This window comes from Arachis stenosperma, chromosome 7 (genome assembly GCF_014773155.1).
Source record: "Arachis stenosperma cultivar V10309 chromosome 7, arast.V10309.gnm1.PFL2, whole genome shotgun sequence".
Lineage (NCBI taxonomy): Eukaryota > Viridiplantae > Streptophyta > Magnoliopsida > Fabales > Fabaceae > Arachis > Arachis stenosperma.
Window position 1 is genome coordinate 6356043 of NC_080383.1, and position 24257 is coordinate 6380299.

The 24257-nt window shown below is 32.2% G+C and overlaps 2 protein-coding genes across 2 annotated transcripts; both read left to right on the forward strand.

Moving 5' to 3' along the window:
• Positions 1–2755: 2755 nt before the first annotated feature.
• On the forward strand, positions 2756–3778 carry LOC130939300 (uncharacterized). Its single transcript, XM_057867413.1, has 6 exons — positions 2756–2799; positions 2888–2978; positions 3079–3304; positions 3389–3479; positions 3556–3591; positions 3679–3778. Exons 1-6 carry the CDS (start codon positions 2756–2758, stop codon positions 3776–3778), a joined length of 588 nt encoding a protein of 195 aa, XP_057723396.1.
• A 15359-nt stretch (positions 3779–19137) lies between these two features.
• On the forward strand, positions 19138–22342 carry LOC130939142 (uncharacterized). Its single transcript, XM_057867241.1, has 8 exons — positions 19138–19210; positions 19874–20030; positions 20382–20468; positions 21239–21329; positions 21431–21656; positions 21741–21831; positions 21908–21943; positions 22052–22342. Exons 2-8 carry the CDS (start codon positions 19906–19908, stop codon positions 22146–22148), a joined length of 753 nt encoding a protein of 250 aa, XP_057723224.1. The 5' UTR covers positions 19138–19210; positions 19874–19905; the 3' UTR covers positions 22149–22342.
• The last annotated feature ends 1915 nt before the right edge of the window (positions 22343–24257 follow it).

The following is a 24257-nucleotide window of genomic DNA, read 5'->3' on the forward strand; positions in this document are numbered from 1 at the left end:
TTTTTCATTATATAAAATTGCACCTGATTCCAACACGAGGTCCCAAAATTTTCTATTTTCAAGTATTTGCTCCTCCAAAATACTATCTCTATTTTCCTTACTTCCTTCATTCTTGTCCAAACCACCATCATCAACAATCCTCTTCCCAACTATTTCTTTATCGTGTTTCGATAGCTTCCCTTGTCCTTTTGTTAATGTTGTTCCCTTTGTGCCGGAACTCATACCACTATCATTCACAATGTTATCCCTATGACCCATTCCTTCATCAACATCTTTCGCACCATTATCATCAACATACACACCTAACCCATCAGTCCCTCCATTCAATGTCATCGCCGAGAGAGTAGCGGCTTGGTTCTCCGCCACCAACTCTTCTTCGATCTCACAACCCAACATAGGTGGCGTCAGAGTTACACATCTCCCTTGCCACGTTAAACCAAATAAAAAAGATACATTAAAATTGAAATAGAACAAAAAGAATAGATTGAAATTGAGTAAAAATTGTTTCAAGACTCCTAGTATATTATTTCTTTCAGTATTATATGTATATCTTTACTGCTTAGAGGTCTGTAATACCACACTACCTCTGTTCTACGATTTAAGCGTAAAACACTGTGTAGTAGGGTGTTACAATACCTATGCATAACACAGGCTACTCCGCACTAATACATTATATAAATAGATATGCTTCATATTAAAATAAAATTCCTTTTGTTTTAAATGAAATATTTAAAAAATTATATTAGAATATTAAGATTCAAAAAGTGATTCTATAAACCAGTTTTTCAATTATTGAGTTTTACTATATAAATTAAATAATAATAAAAATTATAATTTTAAAAAATTTAAAAGATTTAAAATTTAAAATAATTACTATATTATTTAGTAAAATTTAAAATATTAAGTTTTTAAATATATAATCAATAATATTTTGATAAATTCATTTAAATAAAAAATTCACATAAAAAATTACAATTTGAAAATATAAAATTTTAAAATACAAATGACAAAATAACTTTATAAAAAATTAATTATTTTTATTATTTTATGTAAAGAGAATTTTGTTTATTAAGGTTTAAAAAATAATATTAAAATTAGTAGTATAAATAATATTATAAATTTAATATTATAAAAAAATTATATAAGGACTAGTTTGACTAATTTTTAAAATTTGAGGGATGAAAATGACTTACGTCTGGACTTTTAAGGACTATTTTGACTAATAAAAAATATTTTTATTTGTCAAATGACACGTGGTGTCACTGACCTGCCATGTGGCGTGCCACGTGTCACTGACCTGTCACGTGGCGTGTCACGTCATCATTCCACGTGGCACTTAATGTGACACGTCATCGTCCAACTGACAGAATGACTAATTTGACTTATAGTTTATCTTTCAGGACTAATTTGATTAAAAAAATCGTTCGGGAACGAAAATGAAGATCGCATGATCTTTTAGGAACGAATTTGAGCATTAACACCATAAAGTTCATTGGGCTAAGTCATTTCAAGAAGATTTGATTTAGTTTTGATTTGTTTACTAGTTTTTTAAAAATTTTAAATTTAAATTAAATTTAATTTAATCTAATAAAATCAATTCTGATTTAAATTAGTTATCATATCTTTAGAATTTTAAATTTAAATCAAATCTGATATAATTTAATAAAATCAAATCTACCTTAATAGTTATGTTATCTTTAAGAAATTTAAATTAAGTTATCTTATTTTATCTTTTAATTAATTTATTAGAGATTAATCTATAAATAAAATTTTTAATTACTTTATGTCTATTTATTGTGATATTGAGTTGAGTGATTTGCTTTAGTTATTATATAAAGATTAAAAGTTTCAATATAAAGTAATTTTGCTCGGTGATTTTTTCAACTTTTGCCTTGTGAACTAGGTTAACAAAAACAAATTCAAGGTATCGTAAAAAATTCTATTCTTTTTCTAATAATTCAGTTTTTTCATTAAAGTTTTTAATCATTCTTAATTCATTCCACTATTTTTACTACCTTTTCTATCTTTTATGTTCGCAGTAATCTTTCGTATTCTTTTCCTTTCCACCCTTCTAGTCTTTTTGCTGGGAGTCTAATGCTTTGTGTTTATTAAACCCATTGAATTCTTATCATTCATTCTGCTTATTGTATTCAGAACCCGTAGAAGAAGTGAAATTCAAGAGCAGCATGAAACAAGCAGCAGCAATACCATATAATCTCAGATATCAAGGTCGTGTAGTCGGCGAGCGCTATTTGAGGCCCAGACATATCCAGATTGATCATAGCTCCAACAAACCACTCTCAGTCAATCATAGCTCCAAGAAACGTCGCCCCAGACGCAGGTCATTCTTGTTACTTTTTATGACCTTCATGCTTTTTTTTTTCTTTACATACTTATTCTTCACCTAATACGAATACGCAGCACATTATCAATATATTGATTTCTTTTTAATATTCTTTTTCCCGCAAATCAATTTTGTTTGAAATCAAAGACAAAAGCCTTGTGATCCCACTTTACCTGAATGTGATAAAGACGAAGACCCCTCTTTACCTGAAGGTGGTAAAGACGAAAACCCCCCTTTACCTGAAGGTGGTAATGATGAAAAAAAGTAAGTCAGCATGATTTTATTCATTTAACTTTTTTCTATTATAGTTTAAGGCATTACATTATTGGATTATTATTATTATTATTATTATTGCTTAAATTTCCTTGTTCATACTAATCAAATTCTTTGTGACATCAAAGGGAAAGGAACATGTTTGTTAAAGGCACTAAGAGAGGCACTGAACCTGTAGAAGAGTGGGTATTATTGACTCTTTTTCCCCCAATTATGACTTGTAACCATATATCAATTTGTTAATAATACTTTTTTTGGGCATTCTTCCAGATATCGCAGGAAAGCGAAAAGGCATTTTATGGAGACTATGTTTCCGTATCCATTAGCTGCAATGAAACACTACAACGATGGACTAAAAGAGGTAAATTAATTTGTTAGTCCTAGTCTATTGATTTCTTTTTATTATAGTACCTATATTAAAAAATAAAAAGAAAAATTCTTCTCTGTTATTTGTTTTTCAGGAAGAGCAATACAAGGTTACTGATAATCATGATGACCTGTGCCATTTTTTTAAAAAACTTGGCTTTATACGTCTACTGCACTTTATAGCTGAGCCTAAATATCCTAAAAACACGCCCAATACATCAGAGGATACCACTAAGCACTTCTATGCCAGGATGCATCAAATGCCTAATCGTGAAACTCATGTGGATTACTGTAAACTGTATGAAGAACCCCCAGAATGTGGTATCATTACTAAAATTTTTCTTTTGTGCTTTTTAATTTTTTGTCCCTGCTTAATGAAGCTGCTTGTTTGGAGTGTGTTTGTAGGTACCTTAATTACCCAAGTCATTCCCTTGTGCTGTGAAACTTGTGGTCTTAAGGATCTGAAAGCCCTTGAGACAAAATCAATGGAATTGAGGTTTATTCTCTCTCTAGTGATAGTGATTTATATTTATAAGAGTTTATATTGACTTGTTTTTATTTTGGAATTGAAGTGCTGAAGGTGAAGGAGAAAAGGAGGAGTATTGGAAGTAAGAGTCACTGTTTCTCTTTTTATAATATCTTTATCTCCTGCATATGGATTATGATTTCTATTTGTTTTTGTATGCTTTGTGCAGTGGTTATCACACTTCCACTCCTCCAAAAATTATGGTGGCACGCAGAAGAAACCCAGAGGTCATAGCAGAACAAGCCACCAGGAGAAAGAGAAAACGTTGAATGGATTTTAGAAGAATTGAACAACTAATGTCCTTTCTGTGCTCATGTATGAGTTCCTTTGGAAGATTTTCTTGTAAACAATACTTTCTAACTTGAATACAGTAATGCCAGCTTAGGTTTTCTAGACTAAGTTTATGTTTATATTTAGGCTAATTGTGGTAGTTTTATAGCTACAAGAGCAGATTTTTTTAGATCACCTTTTGTGTATGCAACTGGACAGATTTTACAGGTTTTTTTTTCTTTTTTTGTAGAATTTTATAGTGTTTATAATTTGGTGTTTAACTTTTGTCTAATTTATTTTTTATAGCCAATTTTAAATATTAAATAATTATTTATTTTATATTTTTAAAATTAAATTAATTTTTAACTATTTTTAATAAGTTCGACAAATATTTTTAAATATTATAGTAATCAACCTTTTTTTTAGTGGTATTTGGGACTGGCAGGTGGGTTCTCTCAGTATTTATGAGAACTTATTCTGTTGATGACGTGGAACTGTTTTAAGGTTTGTTTTTTTTTGGTCATACACATTCACTCACTCACTCAGACACTCACAGTGTCACACACACTAAGGCTATGTTGGTGCAGCTTGCAAGAGGCATGTAAGTATGCCATTTGTGCTAAGGTTTGTTGTTTAACATCAATATGGTGACTTATAGAATGGGGCTGACATGAAAAGGATTATAGGGGTCCTTGAACTTTTTGACACAGTTTTCAGGGGTTTTGTTGCATTTTTTATGTCCGTGGGCTTTCGTTACTTTGTATTTGACTCGTTGAATTGTGTAGTGGCCTCTAAAATATTTGGCATTCTCCTAACAGCCCTTGCTTTATGTAATTTTATTTTTGGTTCGTCTGCTCCGCATGAAGAGGCAAGGCCCACTGTCTCAATGAAACACGTACTGAACGCCCAATAACGATGAAGTTTTCGAATCTGGAATTAGGTTGAATGTGTGGGTCACTGTTAGTGCATCCGGGTCCAATTCGGATTCGGTTTGTCCGGCTCAGACTATGTCCAACCAAAAACCAAATGGAAGAGTGAAAAAAAATAATAAAACCCAATAAATCACTAACTATACTTCTAATGTTAACTAACTTGTCTAGTAATTAGTTTATTAGTTTATTTTATTGACCAACTAATTAGCCATAAAAAATTCTTGAATAAAATTTCGTTTTGCAATGACTTAACCATTTTTTGTCAGACTGATAAATTATCCTTTGATCCCTTACATTAGTACAAACTAAAAAAATGGTATTTGTTAGTAATTCAGTTGATTTAAAGTAATTTCGCACAGTAATATGTATGTTTTTAAAATTCAATTAATTGGAAGCATTAGAAAAACATTTGATCATTTGGTCATTCTTTACAAAGGAAAAACATTTGGTCATTGCTTATAGCCTTTATAGCTTGTTGTTGCTAATGCTAACGCTATAATGTCTTTTTCTCTAGCAATTTATGCAAGGATATCGCTTCTCTGCTGAGAAATTATAGCATTAAAAATCATTATGGAAGGCGTATTTTTACTTTATTTTTTTTATTTTTGACCTGCTAACTTTGTTTCATATCAGATAGATATCATTTCATTATATCTCTAGCATTATTGATGTTTGGCATAGTCTAATTTCTTAGTTAAGCCGCATTGTGGTCTCTGAAATTAACGAGTTGCATTGATTTAGTCTTCCAGATTTCAATTGTACTAAATTAGTCCTCCAAATTCGAAAAAATACACCACGTTAGTCCTTAACTTATTTTCCATCGCATAGAAACGACATCGCTCAAAGGGGTTTTTAGCGCCAATTTAAAAACGACGCCGTTTCCTAGTTTTCAGCGTGGCACTATTTGGCCACGTCATTTTAGTGACGGAAAATAGGCTAAGGATTAACGTAGTATATTTTTTCAAATCTGGAAACTAATGTAGTGCAATCGGAATCTGGAGGGCTAAATCAGTGTAACTCGTCAATCTTAGAGAACAAAACGAGGCTTAACTCCTAGTTTCTAGCCTATGTTATCTCATGTTATTTGACACAAGTATGCCTCATTTTCCCGACATCCCTCATTCTTTTGCTGCTGATTCTGATAGGAGCTAGTTTCGTTTTTCGGGGTAAAATTTATTGTGTTTGATAATAGTGGTACACTAACCATTGGAAAGCCGGTGGTAGTTAGTGCAGTTCTGTTTTTTTATTTTACTATGGAAAAATTTTATGACATGACAATAGTAGTAGAGGTAAATATTTTCCTTTTTTTTTTCTTAAATGCTGCATACTATACTAATTTGAAAATCTGAATAATTGATATAAATTTATTCTGTTGAACATTGTTGGATCTTGTAAGCTGAAAAGGTGTTAAATCCAATCCATTGAATTTTGAAAAAATTCATCTTGTCGAGTGAAATTCAATTGAAGATTTTTTTTACCAAAGATAGGGAGACTCGAATTCGCGATCTTTATGGAGAGACTATACCATTTAAGCTATAACTCATTTATTTTTGGACAATGTGTGAACAATGTGAATTAATAGGGTTAAAAGAGTAAATTTAAATTAGTAGCATTAAATTAGGGTGCAGTGTATCTTTATTTGATTGGTGGTTGTTTATGTTGTTTAAAATAGTCATTGTTTACCTAACATTTTTCATTTGATAATTATTAAAAAAAAAACATATTTTATTATTATGACCATTTAATATTTAATAATCTAAACGTTTTGGGATCATCAAATCATTTGCCTTCTTAGTTTATTGGATTAAAAGATATTTTAAGAAAGAAATTAGTCAAAATTAATAAAAATAATAAATCTTAAATTTGTTTGGATACCATTAAATTACTAAAAAAAATTAATAAATAAATTTTTTTATTTTTTAAATTATTTGACAAATTTTTAATAATAAAAATAAATTACTAAAAAATAAAAAATATTTTTTTAGAAATTACAATTTTTCATTTTTTAAAAGAAATATTTTTATTTAAAATAAATATTTTTTACTTAATAAATAAAAAAATATTTCTATATTATTATATTAAAATATAATTAATAAACAAAAAATTTTTTACATAATTTTTAAATATAAAATTATTTTTATTTTTAAAAAATTATTTTTAAAAAAATAAAAAATCTTTTATTCAAAACTCAACCATCATGTATTTTAATTATTATGGAATTTTTACATTTAAATTTTTTTATCCATCCAATATCTTTTAACCATCATATCATGGAATTTTTTATTTTAATAAATAAATTAATTATAATAATGATCGAAATAAATAATTTAAAAAAATTTACCGAAACAAATATTTTTCTCTTATTTTGTTTGTCTAAAGGAGATAATTTTGCATGTATCTCATTTACACGGTATAAGACAGTTAAACGTGGAACGTGTATATCTCGAGATACATGTATTTTTTAAAAAAAAAAATTGAAAATAATAAAAACATTAATATTATCAATAATCCAAACTTTTAGCATGCAATTAGCACGTTGGTAGAAGAGATTAAAATAGATATATTTGATCATTAGTACTCAAAAAGGTTGATAAAATAATGGGGAGAGAATTGAAATGGTTATCTCTCACGGTATCTCCCACTATTAACGTGAGTAATAACCGTTTCAATTCTCTCTCTACTATCCCATCAATCTCTCATACCAATTGGCAAAACGATTATTTTATTTTTTAAATTTAAATCAATCCAATTGGATCATAATTTAAACTAAAATTTTCTATGTACTCTTTTTGAGTATTAATTGATCAAACATATTAATATTATCACGTGGGGAGAGATTGCCCATTATTAAGAGAGATTGATGGGATATTGGAGAGAAAATTGAAACAGTTATCACGTGAATAATAGGAGATAACCGTTTCAACTCTCTTCTACTATTCCATCAACCTTTTTTTAGTACTAATTTGAAGGTTGTGGTAGGCTTAGAGAAGGGGGGTTGAATCTATGCCTTCCTTTTTAGTTTCTGTTTCTGACCTTTTTAATCAAAGTTACAAATCTGATTCTGTTTGAACTCAGCAGTGGAAATTTATGAGACAATTTATTTTTGTCTCATGAAAAACAGAAAACAGAACATGACAGAGAAGAAAAAGCTAACACCAGCATATATCCTGGTTCGGTTGCCTTGTGCTATGCAACCTACATCCAGTCTCCTCCACAAATGTGGAAGAATTTCACTATAGTTAACAGTTTTACATACACCAATTTCACACTCAAGTTCTACTCTAACTTGACATTGGCTATGCTAACATCTAACTATTTTCTCTTAGTGCTAACCCAACTAAGAAAGGGATACCAAACAGGAATAAGATACAAGACACTTGACCAACCTAAAGAAATCTGAAAATAACTCTAGGCTTTTCTCTCAAGTGTATCTCTCAGCCTTTTTCCACTCATGGCTTTTTCTCAAACTTTCTCACAATGCCTTTTCTCTCAAGAAATTACAGAAAGATAAGCTTTAGAAAAGTACATTATAATCAGAACAACATGAAGGAGATTGACTTCATCAACAGCCTCTAAGCTATGTGAAAAACCAGCTTTGCAAACCTCTGAATTTGTTCTTCAATGTTGGCAGAATGCTTCTTTGATAGAGAGCATTGTCCAAGTAGAGGAACTTCACAGGGAATACTTCACAGAACTCAACGTTTCAAACTCTGGTTTTCTCTCCTTGCCTTGAATGAACAGCAAGCTCTTCTTTTATCTCCCTGCATGTTCCTTGGTTCTTCCTCCAAGGTCAACATCTTGAGCCTTGAGCTTCACCAGCCACAGATTCACTTTTTCTTTTCAATCATCAAATTGGAACCTTTCCTTCTGACTTTTTCAACTTGACCGAAAGCCATGAATATGTAACTGAACTTGTTTTCCAATGGTCAACTAAAATCTGAACCCTTGAATACCAACTTGGTCCCCAAGTCTTGATTAAGACCGTAGATGCACAGCAGAATAGGGCAGATAGCAATTTTCCCTTCACAGCCATTTTCGGATAGAGCAGAGAGTAGGGAAGAAAAGGATGAAGATCTGATTCATGCAAGATGATATGGTTTACCTTTCTTAAGCTTGATTTAGCTTGGGATTTCTGTTTTAGCTTCTGTGCTTCAAGCTTCAACTCTCTCTCTCTTGCTTCTTTGGTTAATGGCTTATGGAAGAAGCTTTTCTTCTCTTTCTCTTTCTTGCTTTTTCTGAAATCTTGATGTGACTTGATTAGAAGGAAGAAGAACGTTGCTTTGGTTGGAGCATTATGGTGGGAAATGAAAATCAATTCGGGTTTGGATCATGTAACCCGTTTGGCCCATCTGATTTCTTTGGCTTCTTCCTTTGCTTTTGCTTGAGCTTTTTATTTTGCTTTCAGCCCAATATTCTTTGCTGAATGCCTTTTATTCCATTTGGGCTATTACCATTTGGCCTGCAACAATAAACAATTAGTTAATTAGTAGATATAATTGATCAACACTAATTATTTATTTTGCTCAAAAATAATGTTTGTCATCATTAATTAATTTAGTTAATTTCTTAACTCAACAATCTCCCCCTTGATGACAAACATGATTTAAGCAATAATCAAAAGGAAATAAGTTTGAGTTAGGTTTAGAAAACTCCCTTTGATTTTATGTTGCTCCCCCTTTCTTTTTGAAGATTAGCTCCCCCTGGATTCATGCTTTCCTCTTTGTTCCTGTTTATGCATTGTACTTAAAGAAAGCTATACACATTTATTTTGTCTAAGAGATATCAACTGAGCTACATCACAAAAAATTCGAATGAACTACTAGTAGCTGCATTAACATCAAAAGATACCAAATACTATCCTTACTCCCCCTTTTGTCATCAAGGGTGGACAACTCAAAAGATCAACAAAAAACATCAATTTAAACCCTGCAAGGAAAGGTTAGACAGTAGTTGAAAAGTTCTAACTAAACCAACAAAAGTGCAGCAGTAATTAAAGTTATTACAGTCATCCAACAAGTTCAACAGATGCAAAATAATTAAAATTCATGAGACAAAATGAGAGCAGCAGCAGCATTCTTCATGAGACAAATCTTAGGCATCAGAACCATCTCCTTCCGAGGCAGCATCCTCTTCAACATCAGTGGCAATGTCTTCATCATTGTTAAGGTTATCAATGAAGGTCATGAGCACAGCTACCCTATCCCGAGATTTCTTCAGAAAGTTCTCATGCTTGCTAGCTAACTTCCTTTGTTCCTTGCTCATGGCAATCATGTGATTTGATTGAGATACAAACTCTTGAGCTACATCCTTGACCACATTCAGCAGAGTGGATTTCTTCCCAGTGGAAATGGAGGTACCCTCGGTGGAAGGAGCAGGAGAATCCTCAAGAACACAGTCCTCATCTTCATCATCTAGGACGACTCTTTCAGATCTAGTGGGTCCTTTGTTCTGTTTCACTGAACCACCCCCTTTAGGTATGAATGTCTATTTTCATATTTCTCATTGGTCAAGTCAACACCAAAATGCTCAAATATGCAAGTTAGAAACATGCCATAAGGAAGTGCTTTATCTTTTGTACTTCGAACAGAATCAAACATATATCTAGCCATCAAGTATGCAAAAGATATTTCTGTTTTTGTAATGAGGGCATATAAAACAAGTGTGTCAGTGTAAGAAACCCTTTGATATGAACCACTTTGAGGAATCAAAATGTGGTTGACAATGCGGTGTAATTGAGTACGTTCATATCCTAGGGCTTTGTGTGTGGGTGTGATGCCATCAATTAAAGAAACGTGTTCACAAATGTGAGCCAATACATCAAGATAAGAAATTCCAACACCTTCATCCCACTTAACCGAAGTGTAAGCACAAGGCCCAACATCAGTATACTTCAATGCATCACTGACAGTTTCATTGTTTAAAAAGATGTCTCTGCCCTTAACATAAGAATGCACACTTCCTTCATGATAAGTCATGTTCGCATAAAATTCTTTGACCAACTTAGGATATACAGGTTTTTTGATGTCAAAAAGGTGATTCCAGTCTAAAAATTCCAAGTTTGCAACAAAAGGAAAACCTTTCTTTTTCAAATCAGGTAAATCAGCCAGAAAAGATGGACATAGAGTACGATACTGAATAACTCCCTCATAGAAATCGTGGTTCATGGCAGATTTGAAACGATGGGGATTAAAGTCAGAGTAAGATGTCATATAGTGTGATTTGTGAGCAAAAGGATCAACTTCTGGTTCTCTAACAGATGAGAGAGGAACTCGAGCTTTACCTCTTTGAGAACGTGAAGGAACAGACCTAGATTTTGGTTGTGTGGACTCAGGTGGAGGTTCTGGTGCTGCAGGTCGCTTCCCTTTGGATGAACTCGGTTTCGATGATCCTGGCTTGGATGGTGTGACTTTTGGTGGTGGCGTTGGCTTGGCAGAAGCAGGGAACCTTGGAGTAGTTTTTGTTCGAGCCATGGGGTCACAGCGAGGAGGAGAGGTTGGAGGTGAAGGAGAAGGTGTAAAGGTTCGGTCTTGAGAGCGAGTGGAAGGCTTTGTGGGTAGTTTGTATATCTTCTCACGAGGAGCCCTTTTTGCAATAACTTTCTTTCCACTTTTTGGTTAAAAAAGATGTCTTTGATGAAGGATAGTGGTGTGAGAGGGAAGAAACCGAAGGGTTGAGGAGAAGTTATGGTGGGAAGAGAGGGAGTGTTGGTAACCGTACCCAAAAGCAAATTTCCAAAACCATGCAACTGCATCACCATTTGAAAAGATTTGACAAGACATGACCTCATAAAAGAAAGATTTTATTTGATTTTAAAGATCAAAAAAATTGAAAACAACAAAATTAACCTGAAACCCTTTTCGGCCAAATTAAATTTACTTGAAACCTTTTGGGCCACAAAACATTTAGTGAAAGCCTTTTATGAAACACAAAAGAAAAACAAACAAGATTGTAACATTCACATTTGGGCCTTGAGGTGGTATGAAATCAATGAAACACACTTGGACCACTCTTGATCTGAATAATGAGGTTGGCCCAGATTGAGATTTACTTGAAACACGCCCAGATCACATGGACTAGATGGAAACGTTCATCACTTGCCCAGAATTATCTCATGCCTGTTTATGAGACAAAAAACTCCAGCAAATACATCAGTGTTTTTCAAACAAGGAATCATAACTCAAAATTCCTAGACAAGTCCTAAGCATGCAAAATCTATCCTCAGCCAATGGTTTTGTAAAAATATCTGCTAATTGCTCTTCTGATTTAACAAATTGAATGCAAATATCTCCCTTTTGGACATGTTCTCTTATTGAGTGAAATTTCACTTCAATATGCTTAGTCCTAGAGTGCATAACTGGATTTTTAGAAATATTGATGGCACTCATATTATCACACATTAAGGGAATATTTTCAGCATTTAACTTGTAATCAGCAAGCTGTGTTTTTAACCATAAAAGCTGAGAACAACAAGAAGAAGCAGCTATATACTCAGCCTCTGCAGTGGAAAGGGCCACTGTTGGTTGCTTCTTACTTGACCATACATTTAAGGACTTCCCAAGGAAGCAACATAAACCAGAAGTGCTCCTTCTATCAACTCTATCACCAGCAAAATCTGCATCACAATACCCAACTACAGAAAAATCATCAATCTTAGGATACCAAAGACCAAAATTGGATGTGCCATGAACATATCTAATGATCCTTTTAACTGCAGAAAGATGTGACTCTTTTGGTTTGGATTGGAACCTAGAACACAATCCAACACTTTGCACAATATCGGGTCTAGAGGAAGTCAAGTACATAAGAGATCCAATCATTCCTCTATACCTAGTCTCATCAACATCTTTCTCAGTTTCTCCCTTATCTAATTTGGAATTTGGATGCATGGGAGTTCCCATGGGTTTGGCATTTTCCATACCAAATTTCTTAACTAATTCCTTGGCATACTTCTCTTGATGAATGAAAATGCCCTTTTCAGTTTGTGTAATTTGCAGCCCAAGGAAAAAATTAAGTTCACCCATCATACTCATGTCAAATTCACTTGTCATGAGTTTTCCAAATGCAGTACAAAGGGACCAAAAATAATGTCATCAACATATATTTGGACTAAAATAAAAGAATCATTAGAATTCTTGATAAATAGAGTTGTATCAGTGGTGCCTCTTTGAAAACCATTTTTCAAAAGAAAAGAGCTAAGTCTCTCATACCAAGCTCTAGGAGCTTGTCTTAAACCATAGAGAGCTTTAGACAATTTAAAAACATGATTAGAATGCTCTTTATTTTCAAAACCCGGAGGCTGCTCCACATATACTTCTCTATCTATCACACCATTTAAAAATGCACATTTCACATCCATTTGGTATAATTTAAAACCACAAAATGCAGCATAAGCCAAGAGAAGTCTTATGGCTTCCATTCGGGCAACAGGGGCAAAGGATTCATCAAAGTCGATTCCTTCTTCTTGGTCATATCCTTGTGCCACTAGCCTAGCTTTGTTCCTTGCAATGCTACCCTCTTCTCCCAACTTGTTCCGGAATATCCACTTGGTGCCGGTCACTTTCTTTCCACTTGGCCTTGGAACCAACGTCCACACTTGGTTCTTTTCAAACTCAAGAAGCTCATCCTCCATAGCCTTAATCCAAGATGGGTCACTTAGGGCTTCCTTGACGTTTTGAGGCTCCATTTGAGAAAGAAGGGCAATGTTTGAACCTTCATTTGCCTTTCTAGTGGAAGACCTAGTTTGCACTCCATGAGAGACGTCCCCAATTACAAATTCTTCAGGATAATTCTTCAAGAATCTCCATTCACGAGGTCTGGTGGACTTGGAGGCAGATTCGGTCACCAATGGAATCTGTATGCTGCTGTCTGCAGAGTTTCCTTCAGATTCATGAGACAAAATGGAATTGTCTCTTGAATTTTCAGCATTTGCTGATTCTGGTTCAGCTTGTTCAGAATTTTCTTTTCCATGATTCTGAGCAGCTTCATCATCCTTTTGAGCTTGATTTCCTGCATCACCATCTTCCAAAATGCTTTGCACCAAGTTAGTATCACAAAATGTAACATGTATGGACTCTTCAATAATTCTAGCATCTTGATGATAAACCCTATAAGCTTTACTAGTTGTGGAATATCCTACAAACAAGCACTCATAAGCCTTTGGATCAAATTTTCCCAGATTTTCTTTGTTATTCAAAACAAAACATTTGCATCCAAAGATGTGCAAGTAATCTAAGTTTGGTGGGTAGCCTTTCCAAAGTTCATAAGGGGTTTTCTTCAAAAATTTCCTTATGATTGTTCTATTCAAAATGTGGCAAGCTGTATTAACCGCTTCAGCCCAAAGGAATTTTGGAACATTACTCTCACAAAGCATAGCTCTTGTCATCTCTTGTATGCTTCTATTTCTTCTTTCAACAACACCATTTTGTTGTGGTGTTCTAGGACAAGAGAAGTTGTGAGATATTCCATATTCCTCACAAAAGGATTCAAACAAATTATTTTCAAATTCAGTTCCATGATCGCTTCTTATAGAAGAGATTTTCAAATCCTTTTCATTTTGAATTTTCTTGCAAAAAGGTTCAAAGGCCGAAAAGGCTTCATTTTTGTGTGCAAGAAATAAAACCCAACCAAACCTAGTATAGTCATCCACAATTACTAAACCATAATGTTTACCACCTAGGCTTTGAGTTCTAGTTGGACCAAATAAATCAATATGTAGCAACTCAAGTGGTCTTTTAGTAGAGATGTCTTCCTTTGGTTTAAAAGAACTTTTTGTTTGTTTTCCCATTTGGCAAGCATCACAAGTGATGTCTTTGTCAAACTTTATCAAGGGAAGACCTCTTACTAATTCTTTCTTTACAAGTTTGTTTATTTGAAACATACTTGCATGGCCCAATCTCTTGTGCCATAACCACTTCTCAGAATCTTTAGAGTGGAGACAGGCTACATTTTGATCTTTTAGTTCATCAAGAGTGAGTCCATACATATTATTGAAACGCTTGGCAACAAACATTACTTCATTTGTCTTTTCATTTATAACACAGCATTCAAGCCTTTTGAAAACAACTAAATATCCTAAATCACACAGCTGACTTATGCTCAAAAGATTGTGTTTTAATCCACATACCAAAAGCACATCATCAATGAAAGTAGATTGCTCATTACCTACTTTTCCAACAGCAATGATTTTACCTTTACCATCATCTCCAAAGGTCACAAAACCTCCATCATACTTATTCAGTTTGATGAAGTAAGCTGACCTTCCAGTCATGTGCCTTGAACATCCACTATCCATGTACCACATGTCCTTTTTGTTCTTGGATGCTAGGCAAATCTGCATGAAGAGTTTCAAGCAGCTTTAGGTATCCAAACTAGTTTGGATCCTTTGAAGTTAATCCATCTTGGTTGCCCAAGAGCATTGAAATCACAAACAACATTGTAAACTTTGTTTCCTACAACTCTCTTTTCAATGAAGCATTGTGCATATGAGTGACCAAATTTCTTGCAATTAACACAATGATTTTCTGATGTGTGCCGCTGAAATTTAGGTGAGTTATGTTGCTTGAAATGATTAAAGCTTTGAAATTTTCTGGTTTTTGGAGGAGATGCATTTCTTTTAACAAACTGATTTTTATTAAAGTTATTCCTTTTTGTAAAAGTATTTTCACCAGAATTTTTTTGAACATTATTGCCTTTCGAATATGAGGTTTTGTTGTAAAATGGTGGTTTCTTAAAAACAACCTCATTTTTCGAAACATAACCCAAACCTGGTCGGTTTGAGCTCGGACCAGTTCTTGGTGAAATTTCTGTTTCATTTGTGTGTTCTTCATCAGATTTTTCTTCACAAGTGGAAACATATCCGATACCTGATTTATTTGGTATGAATTTAGTATTTGATGAAGAGGCCACAAATTTTATAGAGGAATTGTTGGAAACAGCATCTTCCTTGGCTATGTAGCCTAAACCAGATTTTTCAAACAATGGTCTTTGACTTGCAAGTAATTTGTCCAAGTTATTGGAACTTTGTGCAAATTTTGCCAAGTCACCATTCAGTCTTTTAATCATATCATTTAATCTTTCATTTTCAGCAATTAACTCATGAGAAGGATCCACAATGCGCTTTCCTTTTAATTTTTCAAGTTCAGATTTTAAAAATCTGTTTTCTTCAATGATGTCCAAAGCACATTCAGTTTCCTTTACTTTTTTTTTTAAGAATTCATTTTCAGCTCTTAACACATCTCTTTCAGATCTGCAACCATTGTATTTATCAAGCAGTTTTGAGGTATTTAAAGTGAGATCATCAATAATAACATGCAAGTCCTCAATGGTCAAATCATAATAATTTACCTCATCAAGATTGTTGTTTCCAGCCATGAAACAGTCTTTGTCATCTCCTTCAGATTCTTCTTCTTCATTTGAGTCATTCTCAAGATCCTCCCAAGCTGCCATGAGTACTCTCTTCCTTTCCTTCTTTCCTTTGTCCTCCCTTTTGAGCTTTGGACAGTTTGACTTGAAATGTCCAGTCTCCTTGCAATGATGACATGTCACCTTGCTCAAGTCTATCTTGTGCTCCTTTGAACTTGAGCCCTTGTATTTGCCTTTGCTCTTCAACATCCTTCTAAATCTCCTAGCAAAAAACAAAAGCTCGTCATCTGAAATACCATCACTTAACTCACTTTCTTTCGGTTCTATTTGTGACTTAAGGGCTATTCCCTTTTTCTTTGAGTCTGTGTTTGTGTGTGTGGCTTCATAGGCAAGGAGTTTTCCTCTCAGCTCATCATAGGTTATTGGACTTATGTTGTTACTTTCGGTTAGGACAGTGGCAGTGTTTTCCCACTCTTTGTGAGGCTTCTAAGGAGTTTTCTCACCAAGGTTTGTTCTGCGTAGTTTGTACCCATAGCATCAAGGTTGTTGATTATGATTGAGAATCTCTCAAATGCTTCATCAATGCTTTCTCCATCCTTCATGCTGAACATCTCATACTCTTTTCGCAGCATATCAATCCTCGTTTCTTTGACTTGTTTGGTGCCTTCATGTGTAACCTGGAGTTTTTCCCAGATTTCTTTGGCTGTCTTGCATCTAGACACCTTCCGGTACTCTTCAAAGCTGATAGCACAGTGAAGAAGGTTGATTGCTTTCGCGTTCAGCTCTATCTTCTTCTTATCATCTTCATTCCATTCAGCTTCTTCTTTTGGAGTCACCACTCCATCAGCACTTGTTTTTGTTGGGATCTTTGGACCACTCACAACGATCTTCCATAGGTTGTAGTCAATGGATTGGATGAAGATCCTTATCCTTTCTTTCCAGTAGGAATAGTTCTTCCCGTTGAAGAAAGGTGGTCGGTTGTTTGACTGACCTTCAGTGAGGGTGTAGGCAACTGTGGTTGTGCCCAAGTTGTTCGCCATTGGATCTTTGCTCCAAGCGGTTAAGCTTGATTCTTGAGACCTTTGCTCCTGATACCAATTGAAGGTTGTGGTAGGCTTAGAGAAGGGGGGTTGAATCTATGCCTTCCTTTTTAGTTTCTGTTTCTGACCTTTTTAATCAAAGTTACAAATCTGATTCTGTTTGAACTCAGCAGTGAAAATTTATGAGACAATTTATTTTTGTCTCATGAAAAACAGAAAACAGAACATGACAGAGAAGAAAAAGCTAACACCAGCATATATCCTGGTTCGGTTGCCTTGTGCTATGCAACCTACATCCAGTCTCCTCCACAAATGTGGAAGAATTTCACTATAGTTAACAGTTTTACATACACCAATTTCACACTCAAGTTCTACTCTAACTTGACATTGGCTATGCTAACATCTAACTATTTTCTCTTAGTGCTAACCCAACTAAGAAAGGGATACCAAACAGGAATAAGATACAAGACACTTGACCAACCTAAAGAAATCTGAAAATAACTCTAGGCTTTTCTCTCAAGTGTATCTCTCAGCCTTTTTCCACTCATGGCTTTTTCTCAAACTTTCTCACAATGCCTTTTCTCTCAAGAAATTACAGAAAGATAAGCTTTAGAAAAGTACATTATAATCAGAACAACATGAAGGAGATTGACTTCATCAACAGCCTCTAAGCTATGTGAAAAACCAGCTTTGCAAACCTCTGAATTTGTTCTTCAATGTTGGCAGAATGCTTCTTTGATAGAGAGCATTGTCCAAGTAGAGGAACTTCACAGGGAATACTTCACAGAACTCAACGTTTCAAACTCTGGTTTTCTCTCCTTGCCTTGAATGAACAGCAAGCTCTTCTTTTATCTCCCTGCATGTTCCTTGGTTCTTCCTCCAAGGTCAACATCTTGAGCCTTGAGCTTCACCAGCCACAGATTCACTTTTTCTTTTCAATCATCAAATTGGAACCTTTCCTTCTGACTTTTTCAACTTGACCGAAAGCCATGAATATGTAACTGAACTTGTTTTCCAATGGTCAACTAAAATCTGAACCCTTGAATACCAACTTGGTCCCCAAGTCTTGATTAAGACCGTAGATGCACAGCAGAATAGGGCAGATAGCAATTTTTCCTTCACAGCCATTTTCGGATAGAGCAGAGAGTAGGGAAGAAAAGGATGAAGATCTGATTCATGCAAGATGATATGGTTTACCTTTCTTAAGCTTGATTTAGCTTGGGATTTCTGTTTTAGCTTCTGTGCTTCAAGCTTCAACTCTCTCTCTCTTGCTTCTTTGGTTAATGGCTTATGGAAGAAGCTTTTCTTCTCTTTCTCTTTCTTGCTTTTTTCTGAAATCTTGATGTGACTTGATTAGAAGGAAGAAGAACGTTGCTTTGGTTGGAGCATTATGGTGGAAAATGAAAATCAATTCGGGTTTGGATCATGTAACCCGTTTGGCCCATCTGATTTCTTTGGCTTCTTCCTTTGCTTTTGCTTGAGCTTTTTATTTTGCTTTCAGCCCAATATTCTTTGCTGAATGCCTTTTATTCCATTTGGGCTATTACCATTTGGCCTGCAACAATAAACAATTAGTTAATTAGTAGATATAATTGATCAACACTAATTATTTATTTTGCTCAAAAATAATGTTTGTCATCATTAATTAATTTAGTTAATTTCTTAACTCAACATAATTGATCAAGCATATATATTTTAATATCTTCTACCAATTTTTTTATGTACTAATTACATGCTAAAAGTTTGGATTATTAATAATATTAATATTTTTTATTATTTTCAATTTTTAAAAAAAATATATTTATCTAATTTACACTGTAAACGAAATATATACGTTTCACGTCCAACTATAAATAAGATACATGCAAAATTATCTCATTTATCGTGTAAACAAAATAAGAGATAAATATTTATTTTGATAAATATTTTTTAAATTATTTATTTAAGTAATTATTATAATTTATTTATTTATTAAAATAAAAAATCCTCGTATTATGGGGATCCTCATTTTCGCAGCCTCAGACTAAAACTCACTACACATTTATAATTTATTGCCGGTTTCTACTTCTTCCACCGTCGATTTCTGCTACATCAAGTGGTAATTGGTACTTATATACCTAATTCAGTTTACCCAATACATATTCAGAATTTAGATCATACACAAATTATACAAATGTAATTTTCTATTCTATTTGCTGTGATATATTGTTAGCATAATGAGGGTTACGTTTTGTGCTTTTTCTGGTTTTGATTTGTTAATATTTTGGATGTGGTTTGTTGTGCTTCTCTTTACTCTGTGTTTTGGGTTAGGGGGTTTTGAATAACAACGAAAAAAATAGCTAGTTGTTTTAGTTAATTTTTTTGCACCAATTTTGAAGAATAATTGTTCCAAATTTTGTATATGACTGAGTTTGGATTGAGAATTATGATTGATTATTTAGGTTAGATTTTAATCTGAGTACCAATTATTATTGTTATTGACGAGGTTATATAAATATATATAATATTTTCAAGTGAGATTTATTTTCTTTTTCAGATAGAATTGAGGATATATAACTGAACTCTGACACCATTCTAGATTCCTCGATCCTCTAAAATTGATTTATTAATTCCTCTTCAATGTTGGTTGTTTTAGTAAATTAATTTTTCAATGGAGCAAAATGAGTGTTAATGTTTCTGAATTCTGATGCTAACTCCAATGATAAAACCAATTGACAAGGCTTGTTATATAGAAATGATCCATTCTGCTTATTGTTTGCAGACGGTGTAGAAGAAGTGAAATTGAAGAGCAGTATGAAAGAAGCAGCAGCAATACCATACAATTTAAGATGTCATGGTCGTGTTGTTGGCGACCGCTATTTGAGGCCTAGACAAGTCCAGCTTGATTATAGCTCCAACAAACGTCGCTCCAGACGCAGGTTATGCTTGTTACTATTTAGAGCTTCTTGCCTTCTCCTTTTACCGAAAAATAAAGTATAGGAAGACAATGAAAATACTAAACAACATGAACAATATATATATTGAATGTTCATACTAGGTGTACGAATGGTTATTTTAATATTAAGTTTTAGATGATTAATTTGAAAGTATACTGTATTTTTTATTTGATTGATAGTTGTTCATATTGTTCAAGATGGTCATTGTTTACCTAACACTCCCCAAATACAGATTCTTCACCTAATAACAATTCGCATCAAATTATCAATATATTGATTTCTTTCTTTTTTTTTTTAATATTCCTTTGCTTGAAAATCAATTGTTGTTTGAAGCCAAAGACAAAAGCCTTGTGATCCCTCTTCATCAGAATCTGATGAAGATGATGAACCCTTACCTGAAGGTGGTAACGTTGAAATAGAGTAAGTTAGCATGATTTTATTCATTTAACTTTTTTCGCTTATAGTTTATGGCATTACATTATTACATTATTATTATTATTATTATTATTATTATTATTGCTTAAATTTCCTTGTTCTTACAAATAAACTTCTATGTGACATCAAAGGACTCTTTTTATTGAAGGCGTGTTAGAGGCACTGAACCTGAAGAAGTGTGAGCGCTTAGGGAAATCTATTTCATTTTTATGAATGTTTGGATAGAAATAGACTCCTTTTTATTTTTATTAGAAAATAAAAAAATTATTGAATGAATCGTTATACATTTTAAATTTGAATTAAAAATTCGGCAAAAAATTCAAATAATTATTAACAAAATAACTATTTTTTGATAGTCCTATATATCTTTATTGTATATTTTTGTACATATAAAATATATATTCTAATATATTAATAAAATATAATATTAGAATTATTAAAATAAAAAATATTATATTTTATGAATATATATAATATTTTATATATTAAATATATTTTATTATTATTAAAAAATCTTTTTAAAAAGTGTTTATTTATTAAAATAAAACAACTAGAGATTTTGCAATTGAAAAAAAACTAGCTAAAAACTATGATTTTTATGAAAAATTTTGTAATCCAATTCATCGAGGACTAATATATAAATATAAACCCCCCCCCCCCCCCCCCCCCCAATTATGATTTGTAACCATATATCAATATAATAATACCTCCTTTTGGTTTTTTTTTCCCTTTCTTTTTTTTTGGCATTCTTCCAGATCTATAAGGAAAATGAGAATTAACTTTATTGAGACTACGTTTCCTTATCCATTAGCTGCAATGAAACACTACAACCATGGGCTAAAAGAGGTAAATTAACTTGTTAGTCCTACTCTATTCATTTCTTTTCATTATAGTACCTTTATTAAACAATAAAAAGGAAAAATTCTTCCTTGTTATTTGTTTTTCAGGAAGAGCAATACGAGGTTACTGGTACTCGTGGAAAAGTGTGCCGTTATTTCAAAAAACTTGGGTATATACGGCTAATGCACTTTATAGCTGAGCCTAAATATACTAAAAACATGCCCAATGCATCAGAGGATACTGCTAAGCACTTTTATGCCAGGGTTCATCAAATGCCTAATCGTGAAACTCATGTGGATTACTGTAAACTGCAAGAAGAACCCTCACCACGTGGTATCATTACTAAAATTTTTCTTTCGTGCTTTCTATTTTTTGTGGCCCCGCTTAATGATGCGGCCTGTTCGGAATGTGTTGTAGGTCCTTTTCTCCATGAAGTCGTTCCCTTGTGCTGTGAAACTTGTGGTCTTAAGGATCTGAAAGCCTTTGAGTCAAAATCATTGGAATTGAGGTTTATTGTCTCTCTAATGATAGTGACTTATATTTATAAGAGTTTATATTGACTTGTTTTTGTTTTGGAATTGAAGTGCTGATGGTGAAGGAGGAAAGGAGGAGTATTGGAAGTAAGAGTCATTGTTTCTCTTTTTATAATATGTTTATCTCCTGCATATGAATTATGATTTTTAATTGAAAATTGTTTGTTTCTATTTGTTTTTGTATGCTTTCTGCAGTGGTTATCACACCTCCATTCCTCCAAAATTTATTGTGACACGCAGAAACCCAGAGTTCATAGCAGAACAAGCCGCCAGGAAAAAGAAAAAACATTGAATGGATTTTAGAAGAATTGAACAACTAATATCCATTCTGTGTTCATGTATGACTGTTCCTTTTGCAAGATTTCCTTGTAAAGCAATGTTGTTTGCGGAGAATACTTTCTAACTTGACTACAGTAATATTAGCTAAGATTTTCTAGACTCGTTTTTGTTTATGTTTATATTTCCAATAATTCCGGTGGAAAATTAGGGAAGAAGAGTGATAGGAGACAGCAAGTTCTGTAATTTGTAACTATTAATTAGTTATTATTAGTGTTTTTAATGATGTGAGATTATATCTAATGGTGTAAGATTACTCACTCTCTTTTTGCTAGTTAACTGCTAGCCAAATTTTAATAAAACTGCTGGTCTCATAGACTTTCTCGTTATGGGGTGTGGTGTGCATTGTTCGTATTGCTATATATGGCTATTTATCTCTCTAATAGTGGTTAGCTACAAGAGCATCTTGTTTTATATCCCATTGGTGTATACTACAGGGTGAAAGACATGTTTAGAGATTTAATATTCTAACAATCGGTTTAAATAACTAATAAAATTATTTAAATTCTATTTTAGATTTATGGGTATAAAAAATTCTATTTTAAGAATTTGATTAATTTTAGATTGCTTGATAGTGTTGTCTTAAATAGAATAAGAATTTAATAATTTTTTTCATTCTTGTAAGTTGAATATAAAAAATGATGTCTTAAATAGAATAAGAATTTAATAATTATTTTAATTCTTGTAAGTTGAATATTTTTATATTGTTCAAAATATAGGAGATAAATGAAGTTTTTAATAGTAATTAATTAAACACCTTAGAAAAGTATGCATCAAATAACATTTATTATTACTAATAATTTTTAATATACTTTTATATTTAATTTGGCATAAATATAAACTTGAACAAAAATATTTTGCTTTAAAAAAATTTACTTTTAGACTTGAAAAAAAAATATCCTGATGAATAGTTTTATCACGAATTTTTTTTCTATGTTAATAATCAAGATATCAACTCAAAATTGAGATAATAAAAATAACATTTTTTTTGTAAAGAGAGATGACAAGTCCATCATTTCTAGTAGTATTTAGAAAATTTTAATGAATAGAATTTTTGGATTCAACTCTCGACTGCAGAAAATTTTTTAGAATATTACTTTCTTATCTTTTAAATGTCAGACAATTTAATATTTCAATCATATTATAATAATAAAAAATTAAAAATATAAGAATCAAGTATCATTTTACTTTGATAGTTGTATTTTGTATTCTATAAAAATATTATGCCTTTCAAATAAATAATAGTTTTTATTTGTTTTTAAATTTTTTAAAATTTTTGAAAAATTTATTTTAATTAATAAAATATGTGATAACTTCTTAATTAAACACACAGTAAATTACTGATATTTTATAATTTTATAGTTTACTATTGATATTTATTGTATCTCTTTTATATAACGGTCAAAATAAACTTATGAAAAAAATTTATAAGATTATTTTTTATATCTTGATAAATCTTTTGAAAAACTAATTCAATAATTTAATATTATGCCTAAATTATGTAATAAAAAAATATAATTAAAAAAATAATATTTTCGTTTAAAACTCGGTTCCTCTGTATTAAAATTTATGCATTTGTCCCTTACTACAGTATTTCTACATTCACTCTAATTATTTTGTGAACAATTAGTGATCAAAGAAAAAAGGTTGTCTTACAATAAATACAAGTGAGATGACTAAATACCAGTAATTGATGCATTTTTATTTTTATAGAATTATGGGTATCTAATTCTATTTTACAAATTTAATTAATTTTAGATTACTTGATATTTGATGTCTTAAATCAAATAAGAATCTAATAAAATTTTTCATCAAAATATAGGAGAAATAAATACATTTTTTAATAATAATTAATTCAATATCTTAAAAAAATATGCATCAAATATCATTTATTATCATTAATAATCTTTAATATATTTTTATATTTATTTTGGTATAAACATAAAATTGAAGAAAATTATTTTGCTTCAATAAAAAATTCACTTTTAGAATTGAATAAAAATATCATGATATAATAAATATAGTTTTATCTCTAATTCTCTTTCTATATTGATAATCAAGACAC